The sequence below is a fragment of the Sceloporus occidentalis genome, unplaced genomic scaffold (assembly GCF_023333645.1).
Source record: "Sceloporus occidentalis isolate IW3139 unplaced genomic scaffold, rSceOcc1.0.p SCAF_2, whole genome shotgun sequence".
NCBI classification, from domain to species: Eukaryota; Metazoa; Chordata; class Lepidosauria; order Squamata; family Phrynosomatidae; genus Sceloporus; species Sceloporus occidentalis.
In genome coordinates this window covers 50,810,002-50,823,938 of record NW_028316982.1, presented here as the reverse complement: position 1 = coordinate 50,823,938, position 13,937 = coordinate 50,810,002, and the positions used below count along the sequence as shown (strand labels likewise).

At 44.3% G+C, this 13,937-nt stretch overlaps 1 protein-coding gene across 1 annotated transcript; it reads left to right on the top strand.

Annotated features, from left to right (window-relative positions):
- Positions 1-12,071: 12,071 nt before the first annotated feature.
- LOC149318289 (uncharacterized) lies at positions 12,072-13,419 on the top strand. The gene is made up of 2 exons (XM_089507777.1): positions 12,072-12,455; positions 12,627-13,419. The coding sequence occupies exons 1-2, from the start codon at positions 12,072-12,074 to the stop codon at positions 13,329-13,331; spliced, it is 1,089 nt and encodes a 362-aa protein (XP_089363903.1). The 3' UTR covers positions 13,332-13,419.
- The last annotated feature ends 518 nt before the right edge of the window (positions 13,420-13,937 follow it).

The window sequence follows — 13,937 nt, the reverse complement described above, 5'->3', positions numbered from 1 at the left end:
AAATCATTCTTATTATTATGCTATTGAAGCCAGAGCAATCAAATGCTCACTATGCTGGAGTTTCATTCTCCACTTGAGAAAAACTTTCAACCATGTGCAATGGAGCCAGTGTGACTAGAGTAAATTTGCTGGGGAACCTGCTCTTTTTCTGGTGACTTGATCCACCCAATTTAACTTTGGTATGCCAAGTAGTAGACACTGATGAACATTTCAGAGATGCCACGTCTGGTCTAACTGGATGAGCAATGTACAAGATAAAGTGTGTATGTGAACCAACATGAAATCCTATTATACAGCCTCCATGAAAACATATGTGCTCAGTAAGGCAGATTAAATACCACTGAAACATCTCTCCTTGTAGCCATACTGCTTTTTCATCAGAGTTATTTGTTTCTTCCTCTTAGATGCTTGCCTGAAGTGCCATTGCTCATTTGAGTGTGCAATGGGCAGCATTTTTCTATAATCTCCTTGAGTTGAATTTCATCAACAATGCAAAACTTTTGCATGCAAGTAGTATCAACCAAAAATGCTTTTGCTAAATGAACAAAAAAGAAACAATTCCATGCAGTTTAATCCAGCTGCTAGTTATAATTAGATAGTGCAGCAAATATTTGCACATGCCAGCAGCTGATGAGATAAGCTTAACATGTAGTAAAAATAATGGTGGGCTACTCTGGAAAACAATTTGCAAGCATTCCTGAGCAGAGGGAGCAGGGAGGTTGGTTGGGGGTGGGGATGAATAAATGTCAGACTCAGTATAAGGTAATTTATTGTGAGTTGCTCAGTTGTAGTCTTCTTCTGTAAAAGACCTGGAGGCACACCATACAATTATTTTTGTCTGGTTAAACTGAGCACTGAAATCCAATGAAAAACAACCATTTGATTGTTTTCATATATGCAGATCCAAGACTTGACAGAGTGTCCCAGAAGACTTGACCTCTGCCATGAGCACTGTGAGATGTCATCTTTCTTTTTTCTTTTCTTTCTTTGCTGCTGTCAGCAACACTGTAATGTACAAAAGGAAATAAAACAGATATCTTACCACTTTTGATTTTCCTGGTACAAAATGGCTCACCTGCTTGGATTCTAAGCTTGGATAAGTTACTTTCTGGACCATACCTCTTAAAGCTTCCCAGACAACATGACCAATGGTCATACTGGATAAGGAAATATGGACACTACATTTTTAAAAAATCAACATTTTCAACCTCTCTTAATTTCTGAACATTTACACCTTCTGAGTGTTTATGTCAGAGGTGGTCAACTGCTGGGGTTTCAGGAACTTTGGCTGTTACATTTTCCATTATCCCTTTGGACCTCTATGGTATGGACATTACTACTTTTTAAAAAAAAACCTGGAAATGCCCACAAAGCTATTTCAGGATTCCCCAAATGACTCCCCCCACCCTGAGAAAAACTCCAGTTGGCCATCCATATTTGTGGCTTTGACTTTGCAGATTTATCAATGGATTTCTGTAATATTTTATCCCTAGGAATATCTAGGTGCCCCAGCATGACTGTTGTCAATATCTGCCAAAAGGTGCTCTGGAGGACCTAGAGATTCCTAAGAACACTTCTCTAGGCATTTGTAGGTCCTCGAGTGCAATTTCATGGTCAATTTCTGGCAGATCTTGACCACAGAATTGCCCTGGAGGACCTAGAGATTCCTAGGGAATTGTTCTCTTAGGTAAAAAAAAGAAACTGTTTTTTTAATTTGCAGTTTTTCTACTTTCATGGAGGTCTTGTTCTCCTAACCTCAGTAAATGTGGAGGGTCCACTGTAGTGTTAAAATGGGCAGTTGGGCCTCTGGCAACTTTTTAGAATCATAGAATCATAGAGTTGGAAACGACCACAAGGGCCATCCAGTCCACTCCCCTACCATGCAATAACTCTCAGTCAAAGCATCCCCAACAATGGCCATCCAGCCTCTGTTTAAAGACTTCCAAGGAGGGAGACGCCACCACTCTCTGAGGGAGTGTGTTCCACTGTCGAACAGCCCTTACTGTCAGGAAGTTCCTCCTAATGTTGAGGTGGAATCTCTTTTCCTGTAGCTTGCATCCATTGTTCTGGGTCCTAGTCTCTGGAGCAGCAGAAAACAAGCTTGCTCCCTCAATATGATGACATCCCTTCAACTATTTAAACAGGGCTATCATATCACCTCTGAACCTCCTCTTCTCCAGGCTAAACATACCCAGCTTCCTAAGTCGTTCCTCATAGGGCATGCTTTCCAGACCCTTCACCATTTTAGTTGCCCTCCTTTGGACACACTCCAGTTTCTCCACATCCCTTTTGAACTGTGGTGCCCAAAACTGGACACAGTATTCCAGGTGGGACCTGACCAGAGCAGAATAGAGTGGGACTATTGCTTCCCTTGATCTAGAAACTATGGGCCCATACAGACAGGCCAAAATAAAGCTGCTTTGGGTCACTTTAGAGGTATGCTATTTAAATGATACACGCATCTTAAGAGGCCAGAAGATGTGCCAAAGCCGCGCTCCAGTCCTTAGGACTGGAGCATGGCTTTGGCGCCACTTCCAGCTTCTTAGGATGCACGCATCATGTAAACACCATACCTCCAAAGTGACCCAAAGCAGCTTTATTTTTGCCTGCCTGTACAGGCCCTATACGTCTATTGATGAAGCCTAAAATTGCACTGGGCTTTTTAGCTGTTGCATCGCACTGTTGACTCATGTCCAACTTGTGGTCTACTTGGACTCCTAGATCCTTTTCACACGTAGTTTCATTCAGCCCCCATTCTATATCTGTGCATTTCATTTTTCCGCCTTAAGTGCAGTACCTCACATTTCTCCGTGTTGAAATTAATTTTGTTAGCTTTGGCCCAGCTTTCTAGTCTGTTCAGGTCATTTTGAATTTTGATCTTGTCCTCTGGGGTATTAGCTACTCCTTCTAATTTGGTGTCATCTGCAGATATGATAAGAATACCCCCAATTCTGTCATCCAGGTCATTGATAAAGATGTTGAATAGCACTGGGCCCAGGACAGAGCCTTATAGGACCCCACTGGTCACTCCTCTCCAAGATGAAAAGGATCCATTGTTGAGTACCCTTTGGATTCGGCCAGTTAACCAGTTACAAATCCATGTAACAGTTACTTTGTCTAGCCCACATTTTACCAGCTTGTTTGCAAGAATGTTATGGAGAACCCTGTTAAAAGCCTTACTGAAATCAAGATATACTATATCCACAGCATTCCCTTCATTTAGCAAGCTGGTAATTTTATTAAAGAAAGATAAGATTTGTCTGGCATGACTTGTTTCTCTGAAACCCATGTTGACTTTTTGTGATTATGGAATTGCCTTCTAGATGTTCATAGACTCCCTGTTTAATGATCTGCTCCAGAATCTTTCCTGGTATTGATGTCAGACTAACTGGACGATTATTGTTGGGATCCTCTTTTTTTCCCTTTTTGAAGATGGGGACAACATTTGTCCTCCTCCAGTCTGCTGGGACTTCTCCTGTTCTCCAAGAGTTCTCAAAGATTATCGCCAATGCCTCCGATATTACATTTCCCAGTTCTTCTAATACTCGTGGATGTAGTTCATCTGGTCCTGGAGACTTGGGCCCAGTACAGACAGGCCTCAACGCACATCTTGATGACATGCTAGAGTTGCCTCGGGGCATCGCTTATAGATGCCCCACAACCCTAGCACATATTCCGTACATCAAAATGGTGGTGCCCTGTACAAATGGGTGCTGGCATTTTGATGTGATGGACGCGTAACATCTGCACATCACGACGCGATACTGACGTCGCGAGTGCACCATTGGCACACTGCGGCATCTGTATCGCACCGCAAAAAAACCCACTTTTTGTGGGTTCTTTTTCCACTGGCAAGAAACCGTGCAGTTTGTGCACTGCATTTTCCTCCCGGCTGGAAACTAGGCGCTGGTAGACTGCCCATTTTGGGCAGTCTGTACCAGACCTTATATTCATTTAGATTAACAAGGTATTCCTGTACTGTCTCTTTGCTTATTCTGTGCTGAAATTCCCTGTTCTGTCCTCTGCTCCATTATTCTCAGGTTGAGCACCGTTTTCCTTTTCTGAGAAGACTGAGGCAAAGAAGGTGTTGAGTAATTCTGCCTTTTCTTTGTCCCCTGTTAGCATTTTGCCATCTTCTCCACGTAGTGGCCCTACCATTTCCTTCTTCTTCCTTTTGCATACACAAAAAAGCCCTTTTCGTTGTTCTTAACCTCTTTAGCAAGCCTGAGTTCACTCTGTGCTTTAGTTTTTCTGACCTTACCCCTACACAGGCTCGCTATTTTTTTTAATTCCTCTTTGGTGATTTCCCCTTTTTCCATTTCTTATACATGTTCCATTTAAAACTTAGCTCAGTTGAAAGTTCCTTAGTCATCCATCCTGGTTTCTTGAGACATCTCCCATTTTTTTTCCTCACTGGAACTGTTTGAAATTGTGCCTTCAGTATCTCTCCTTTAAGAAACTCCCATCCATCTTGAACTCCCTTCTCTTTTAGTATTCCTGACCATGTGATCACCCCCAGTATTTCTCTAAGTTTACTAAAACCAGCTTTCCTAAATTCTAGAATGCGTATCTGACTATGCCTGGGTTCTTCTTTCTATTGTATAACAAACTCCAGGAGTACATGATCACTCCCACCTAAGGATCCCACCACTTGCACCCCATTAACCAAGTCATCCTTGTTGGTTAGGATCAGATCCAAAATAGCTGATCCCTTGTTGCCTCTTCCACCTTTTGGAAAATGAAATTGTCTTCAAGGCAAGTGAGGAATTGGCTAGACTTTGAGGATTTGGCTGAGTTTGAGCAAATATCAGGATAGTTGAAGTCACCCATCACTACTACATCTCTCCTTTCTGAATGTGTGGTCATCTGTTCTAGAAAGGCATCATCCAATTGGGGCACATCAGTCCATTTTTAGACTTTTAAAAAGTGGTTGAAGGCTCTGGGAGGCACACTGGCCAAATTGGCTTTATAACCCCCACATTGATTCATATAGGTAGCCCATTTTAAATGTGCAAAGCGCTTTATATATGTTAGCCTGGATCCAGACTTAGCTGTATACTGAATAATGAAATAAATGAAATTTAAGTCTAATTTCGGTTGGGACCCATGTGGTCCTCCAGATCGTTTTGGACTGCATCTCCCAGCTGCATTATCTAGCATAGTTAGAGGTTTGGAATGCTAGGAGTTGCTGTCCTATAGCACTGGGAGGGTCACATGGTACCCACTTCTAGTCTCAAAGCCCAAAATTGGGACTATGGATCAAGTTCAAAAATAAGGACTTCTCAGAGGCATGTCTCAGTTTTTGTCATGGGGGGTGGTGTTGTTATTTTAGGCTCAGAAAAGGCCTTTTTTAAAAAAAAAAAAGTCAGGAGGTGACTTCTGGTTACTTACTGTTGTTAAAATGACCTCCCATTGGCCTAAAATGGCCCACGGGTCTTAAAACATGTCAAAATGCCCCCCAAGCCCCATTAGAGACCATTTGAAGAGTGTTTTTTGTTGTTGTTCTTTTTGCCACTTTTAGGGTGAACTATGTTGTTTCACTTTCCAAGCAAACACCACTGGGGAGGAGAGTAATGAAGAAAAGAACACAATAAGAAAGGTGAAATAGCCCTCTCTGTTGCATGAATCAACTGATAGCTTTCACAGCTACACTTCATTCTTTAAAAGACAGTGGGATGGGATCACTCCTGAATAATGAATGGATAGGCATTAGTAAGTTACTTCACCTGTATTATTATCAGAAGAGAGAGTTAAATTGGAAGTAATTCATTACAGGCATTTATGTTTAGTCAAAGACCATTATATTTGGGGGTAATGTACACATAACATTTTTCTTTTTACAAAATAAGATAATGCCTTTAATCCTATTAGTGAGTCCCAACAAAATTAAGCTCGCTGAATCAATTTCCTAAATAGTGAGTCAACACCTAGGTAAATCCAATGAGTCAATGAGACTACTCTAGAGACAAACAGTACTTGGTCTTACTCTTGTGTGTGTGGCTAATGAGTGGCATTGACTTGTTACTTCCAAAATAGTGTTGTTTGGGGAGGCATTTTGGAGAATTTGGGCCCATTTTCATAGTTTTAAAGGTTTTTGGCATTAATACATTAATTTATAAGTTATCTGTTACCCTTTAAAAATTGCACCCCACTTACTGCCACAAGGTTCTATACACCTTTATTAAGTGTTTTGACAACAGAGCCTTTCCTCCTAAAATGAAGATGCAATATTGGAGGTGGGTGACCAGTATAGCAGTTATTTTTTTTGGATCTGTGCCTACAATGGAGCTCTTAAGGCTTGGAGCATGGGGGGAGGGAGAAAAGGTGCCAATCTTACTTACATAGAAAATTAGTCAGCCTCTCACTGCCTAGGGCAAATACAAGTCATCCTGGACCCAGCCATGCATTTCTCACAGATGTGAGGCATTAGTCAGTCTTTGCTGAGGTGGAGAGACTAGTTTATTCTCCTCCTATCAACCTATTTTCAGGGTTGTGACAAAGGCTCCTCCCTTATAGATGTACAAGACAAGCATCTGGTGCTTCTGGGTCTGGCTAGCAAATGCACTATAGTATCAGTTACGGGATCTTACATGTACCGGCACTGTAACCATCCTGAACACACTTGATCTTGCCTGATTTTGGAAGCTATTATTTACTTGGAATGGGGACTACCACCAAAGAATACTACAGATCTCCAGATAAGGCTAAGAAAGATTTCTGCTTGAAAGCCTGGAGAGCTGCTGCCAGTCAGTGTTGGAAATATTGACCTAGGTGGTCCAATAGCACGCTTAATATATGTTTCCTATGTCTGATCGTTTTTTTATTTTTTAAAAAAATGACTTTGCATTTTTAATTATTTTTTTTCATTTAAGATGTACACCAACCTTTCCCCAACTTAAGTGTCTTTTCAAGATGGATGTGGACTACAGCTCCCATCATCCCCATCCAGCACAGCTGTTGGGTGGGGGCTTACATGAATTTTATATGTTTATCCCACAGGGCTTGGAGAATGGGAATGGAGTGGAATGGGAATGGAACGGGGGAAAACATATGTTATTGCATGGAAGAATGCCACGGATGCCACTGGGCGTCCCCAAACAGTTCCATATCCATCCCACAGTAGCCGATTTTGAAGAATGATTCTGAACAGTCCTTCAAAATCAGCTGCTGTGGAATGGTTGGGGAATGGATTGGGGACCCCTGACAGCATCAACGGCATTCTCCCATGCGATAACATACGTTTTGCCTCCCATTCCATTCCCTTCCCGTTCCTTTCTGTTTTACTCCATTCCCATTCTCCAAGCCCCATGCGATAAACTTAATAGTCTGACTCATCTGGAGTCTAGGTTGGAGAAAGTTCTACTGTTAACAATTAACAGTAAAGAGGTTAGTCCCCAGCCTACTACATCTGGTCATCCTGCTTTGAAGGCACGTGATCTATTTGGAAAGCTGTTGTCCAATACATATGGAGAACACAATGCTGCCATTCTGGCTCAGTAGTTATAGATAGTAGGATGGACTTATGGTCTCTGCTGAGGATTCACATTTAGGGAACAAATGTGACACCCAAATCCATCTTTTTCAGCCTGGCAGTGCCCTAGCTGAAGGGTTTCCAAGGCACAGCAGATTGTGGTGGTGGGAAGTGATGTCTGCCATGCTCCCCTTGGTGTGGGGTACATTGAGACAAGCAGTTGGAGCAAAGCCCCTTGAAGTCTTTCCAGCTGCCTGTTCTCAACATGCCCCATGACCGGGAGGATACTGCAAATATCATTTCTGTGAGCCCCAATCTGCAACCCCTCAGAAGCTCTTCAGTTGGAGTGCTGCCAGGCTGAATCAGTGGGAGTAGCTTTGTGAGACAGAACCATAACAATAGAGCTCAATATTGAAGTTAATTTTGGTAGCGCCAGGATCTTGGTCTGTGCTGGGAAAGGCTGAGACATGCTTTTTATTGTTGTAAGACATTTTGGGGGCTCTAAGCAGGAGTGACAAAATGCAACCCTCAAGAAGTTGTTGCACTTCCCAGCAGCCCTAGTCAGGATAGCCAATGGTGAAGAATGATGGAAGTTACAGTCCCCATAATCTGGGAGTATGGAACCCCTGGGCTGTAGCATAGGTCAGAATTTTAGTGGATTCATTTTTAAGGGGCACATTTCCCATATACCTGCCAACATTTACATACTCATTGCCACTTTTCCTCCAAACTGCCCAAAGTAACATCAGTCCAAAACACACTGCAGTAATAATCCAGTTTGGGATTACATTAACTGCCCTGATTTACTGCTAGGAAATCCTGGGAACTGTATTGTGCCACCAGAGCTCTCTGACAGAGAAGGCTAAATGTCTCACAAAAGTATAGTTCCCCGAATTCCCTAGCACTGAGCCAAGGCAATTAAAGCGGATCTCAAAGTGGTTTATTTCTGCGGTATGTTTTGGATCATGGATGGTCTTCCTTTCTGTTTTTATTCTGTTTTTATTCTTCCAGCAACCTTGCAGGAGTATGATTGGCCCAAGGCTGTTTGTGGCCAAGTGGAGATCTGAGCCTGGGCATCACTAGTTGTAATTGAACACTCTTAGCCAATATGCCAGAACTTCCAGGGGTCTTTTTATACACACCCCTGGAACCCATCAGAGTCCCACTGTTCCACCACTGATATTCTACAAGAAACTGGGGTGAGAGTGGGATGCTTTGAGAATATACACATTTTTTAAAAGTGAGTGCTCACAATTTGCTGTGCACTTTGATGGCAAGCTTCAAAAATCTCTTTAAAACAAGCACTTCCTGCTTTACAAAAGGGGAATGCCACTTGCCACTGTAATATAACAGCATTGAGTATGCAAGGGGAGCTGGGAGTCACAAACACAGACTTTTGGATTGACTTCAGACTGTGGGCTACTTGTTGCTTATCCATGAACAACACAAAGTCAAGATCAGTGTAAAACTCCATCTGGATAGATTTAACAGAATTATTGCAAGAGATGTGCTGGAAGCAACCAACTTTCCTTTACCACCCACATGTGGGAAACTGGAGTTGGTGGGGGAAAGAAGATTTTCATAATTACGTAAGTCTCTTATATGTGCCTTCCATACATATTTCATTAATGAAATGACTCACATCTTTGAAATATATGTGGCAACTTTTTTTCCATGAAAAGGCAAAGCAGCCAATTAGTTTTTGTTAATGGGAGGTTATTAGTTTGCTATGCTAATAAAGTCAATATATGGCGTGGCACATACTATGCTAAAAAGCAGGGAGAGAGGCATGCCAGTAGTATGATGGAACAGAACCACACCTGAATCATCAGCTGTGAAACTGCTGATAACAACACAGCATTCTTTTCCCTTATCAAGTGTCCTCTATGCAGATGGGGATGATGGGAGCTGAAGTCCAAGTAGCATCATGCCAGGGTGGGGAAAGATTTAATCCTTTTTCATTTGCAGAAGTACTTTGCAAATCTCACAGTTTTTTCATCAGATACACACACACGCACACACAGCAGGGGCCAGCTTCGAGCCTGAGAAGGCCTTGAGCAAATTATCTTATCATTTCATCCACTCCATATGTCTGGAAGCCCTATAGGCTTAACTCACTTTGGCAGCAATCATCTATTTATTTTATCTTAATTTTATTAAAAGATTTATATCCTGTTCTATTTCCAAAAATCTCAGGGTAGATTAACCATAAAATCAGTTAAAAACAATAAATAATAATCTCAGGGAGACACAAGGAGGGCCCCTCCAATAGACTTCCATTCTTGGGCGGGCATACATAGATGTGCACAGACCAAAGACCAAGTCTACAGTTGAACATTTGAAAGGCTCTGTTTCAGGAATGGATTGACTGATATCAGTGGCATCCAATCTAGTTCACTGCTGATTGCTAAGAATAAAAAGTACCTATGGTAGTAAGAAGTGGGCAGCTGTAGAATTTCACAGTTTAGTCCATATCCTTACAGGCTTTCCAACAGCTGGTAAAGACCTTTTTATTTAAGGAGACATTTGTTTTTTAGTATGTTGTGGCAGATAGAGTTTTTAATTGGGGGGGGGGGAGGATAGTGTTTTTATTTTTTTAATGTTTTAAATGTCTTTTTAATATTGTTTTTGTTTTTTGTTTTTAAATCCAGGTTTAGTTTGTGTTTTAACTCATTGTGGTAAGAGGTTTTTTTCATTGTTCAGTATGAGGTTTTAAAATATTGTACACCACCTTGAATCCTGAGCTGGGAGAAAGATGGGATATAATTTTAATAAATAAATAAATAACTCTGTGATTTGAAGGCTGCAGCCTGATTTTTACTCATCTGGGAGTAAGGCACCAAGGGTTTATTTCACTTTGTACAATTATAGCTGTATGATTTTACATTAACTATCATGGCTCTATCCTATGGAATTCTGGGATTTGTACTTTAGGGAGTGGTCCCTACAATTTTCAGGCAGGGTACTGAAAATCACCAAACTACAAGCCCCAGGACTTCTTAGGATGTTGTCATGGCAGTTAAAATGAAACCAATTGTGCTATAATTGTGTAATACAAAAGGGCCCCAGAACTGAGCAACTAGTGGCCCTCTAGACATTGTTGCACTGTGTCTTCTCTCAGCTCCACCTTGCACAGCTAATGATGATGGATGCTGAGAAATACAGTCCAACCATACCTGGAGGACCACAAGTTGCTCACTCTTGGCCTACGCTGCTTGGAGTTAGGTTGGCCTTTAGAGAGGACAGGCCTTTATTGTAAGGCAAGTCAGAGAAAAGACCTCTGTTTCAAGGTGTCCTGTTTGAAGGACTGTCCAATTCATATCTCTTTTAAAGATAAAGAACTATAAGAAAAGACAGCAGAGGCTTGGACATTGTCCATGGACAGTTAATACCACAATAGCAGACTTAGCAGGTGCACCTCTATGATGAGTTGTATTTCTAGTACAATATAGTTGAGGTAAATGTATATCTATATATACTTTAAAAAGCATATGCAAATATCTGCCCTTTCTCCTTCTTTGGGGGGTAAAGTATTTCCTCTTTTTTTGGCAATGTATAAATGGCAAACCTAGTTGGAATGAATTTGGTTCTGTGGATTTTGTATATGTCTGGGTACCCAAAGCTTCAGTCCTACACATACCTACCTGGGGATAAGCCCCACTGAAGCCAATGTGATTTATTTTTAAATAAACAGGGCTAACTCTTCCTTAACTAATGCAAGACTGGTGAATGAGTATCCTTCCAGAAGCTGTTGGACCATAAGTTTCATCATTCTGTGCACTGGTTATAATGATTGGGGCTGATAGGCCACCGATTCTTTACCTCCACACTAATGGTAATGTGTGTAACTATAACTTTTTCTAAAAACAATGGCGGGCTACAGACGGGCAGGAGAAGACGTCTTGGAGGTGTATTTAGCTCAATGCGGAGCTTCCAGACCGCCCGCCCCGGGGGCGTGCTTCATGTGTTGGGGCTTCCACACGGGGGGCAGTGAAGACGCCTCACCTGGGTCCGTTTCGGACCCGGAGCTTCCATACCGCCACCTCGGAGGACGCCGCAAAAAGAGAAGCAGCTTCCGCACGGGCGGCCCAAGCCGCGGCTTTTTTTTTTCTTTTGCCGCATGAGAAGTGCGCAGCTGCGGCAGTCTGCCAGCAGCCGGCAAATTTCCCTTTTGCCGGCTGCGAAGTGCGCATGTGCACATTTAAAGCGCCAGGCCCCTTTAAACTTTTTTCCCCGCCCTGCCCAAGAACAAAGGTGGCCTCCTGCCAGCTGGTGATCAGCTGGTGTTGGCATCCTTGCCCGCTTGCGCATTGCGAGTGCCACCACTGGCATCATGGATGCCTCCTCTCCTTTGTTCCCTGTGGTCTTCCTGAAGCTGCAATCCACAGCCACAGCTGTCGCCGCTGCCACCGCCGTCTTCTCCGCCTCCTCTGCCCCGTCCGCCCCCTCCGCCTCCATTGCCGCTGCAATGGAGGTCCCATCATCCACCACCATAACAGCTGTAGACATGGATGACAGCAGTAGTGATGATGATGATGACACAGAACAGCGCACGGCAGTGGCTGCCATAGCACTTCATCAGGCTACTGTTGGCGGTGCCATGGCCCTGGCCAGAGTGGCACGCCTCCGCCGATGCTGGACGGTCCCTGCATCCCAAGACTTGTGGGACAACTTTGTGACAGCCATATGGTCTGATGAGCAATGGAGGCATTTCTTCCGAATGCCCCGTGCCCTCTTCCACAGGTTAGTGGGCATCCTGCGCCCAGAACTGGAGAAGGCAGACACAGTGATGAGGAAAGCCATCCCGGTGGAGAAGAGAGTGGCCATTGGTGTCTTTTCACTGGCACACAAGTCCAGCTACATTGTGACGGGGGCGCTGTTTGGGACTGGCGTTTCCACCGTGGGGGAGATCGTGGTGGAGTTTGCCCTGGCCATGGAGAAGCTGCTGCTGTCACGGACCGTGTACCTGGGGAACGCACGTGAGGTAGGGACAGCCAGACCACCTTCCCTTTAATCTTTGGCAGCTCTGTGATATTCTGTGTCAAGTGTCACCCCCTCACTGTACATTTGCTGTTCTTGCTATGGTGCAATTGCGCATGTGTAAAAGAGTTGTCATCTCAATTCCTCTGTTTCTCTCCCTTCCTTTCCCCCACAGATTATGGATGCCTTTGGTCGCCGCGGCTTCCCACAAGTGGTTGGCCTCATGGACGGGTGCCACTGCCTGATCATACCACCCTTGGGGCTGAGGAATGCCTATGTCAACAGAAAGGGCTCCTATTCTGTCATCCTGCAAGGGACATGTGACCACACAGGAAGGTTCGTGGACGTGGAGCTCGGATGGCATGGGTCAGCCCACGATGCCAGGGTGGCACGGAATTCTCTCATCTACGAGGCCATGGAGGCTGGCATCTATGTGCAAGGGAACCCCAGCATCAACATCAGAGGCCAGCAGATCGGGCCCCTGATACTGGCTGACTGTGCCTACCCCATTCGGAAGTGGCTCATGACACCCTTCAAGACCCCCCACACTCCCAAACAGAAGCTCTTCAACAAGAAGTTGAATCGCGTGAGGGGGGCCGTGGAGAGATCGTTTGGCAGATTGAAGGCGAGATGGCGCTGTCTCACTGCCCCACTCCTGGTGGCAGAGGAGAACGTGGTGCCCATCCTGGTATCATGCGTCATTCTGCACAACATCTGTGAGACCAAGGGCAGGGTCCTGGATGAGGGCATGCGATATAGGCGCCGTTTTGTGCTGCCCACCCTGGGAGCAATCACGGCGGATGAAGAGGATGCCAAGAAGAAAGCAGGGGAGGAAGTGAGGAATGCCCTGGCAGATTTTTTTCTGACAAGGAGAATCTGAAGGATGGCTCCTGTGCCATCATCTGTGATGTCAGAGTGCATTGTTCTGTAATAGCATAAGCACATGAATAAATGTATCCCATTATCCACAGTTTGAGTCTGCCTATCATTCCTGAGCTGTGCTGTGGGCATGTTTTGCCACGTGCCTGAGGGGGACACACACAACCACACACACACAAAAGGTCTCCTGGCGCCTGTTTTCCTGGGTGAAAAAGATACATCAGCTCCAACTGCCAATTGCCCCTTTGACAATGTATCAATCCCCCTCAAATTCAAGCTTTCCTAATGGCCCATTTGAATGTATCAATAGGGCACCCAGAGGGCATCTATTGGGGGAGAGATTCAAACTGCTCCTCTGAAAGCTATCATTGGCCTAGGACCACCTTGGCCTAACGGCCCTGAGCCACAGGTGCCCATATATACCCGTGCGCAACTGTGCAAGACCCCAGGACGGCGATCAACATGGCAGAGCCACGCAGGAGGGTCCCGGTCCGAATCGCCTACTGGACCGATGAGGAGGTCGGGATCCTCCTGGACTCCCTGATGCCACAGGCAGCTGCGAGGAGGGTGATGGCCAGCACAAACAAGCCCAACCGGGGGCATTTTC

Excerpts from the sequence above, each read along its gene's own strand:
- LOC149318289 (XM_089507777.1), top strand. The coding sequence starts at position 12,072 with ATGGCCCTGGCCAGAGTGGCACGCCTCCGCCGATGCTGGACGGTCCCT. Across the intron at positions 12,456-12,626 it reads ACCTGGGGAACGCACGTGAG|ATTATGGATGCCTTTGGTCG; the intron begins GTAGGGACAGCC and ends TTTCCCCCACAG.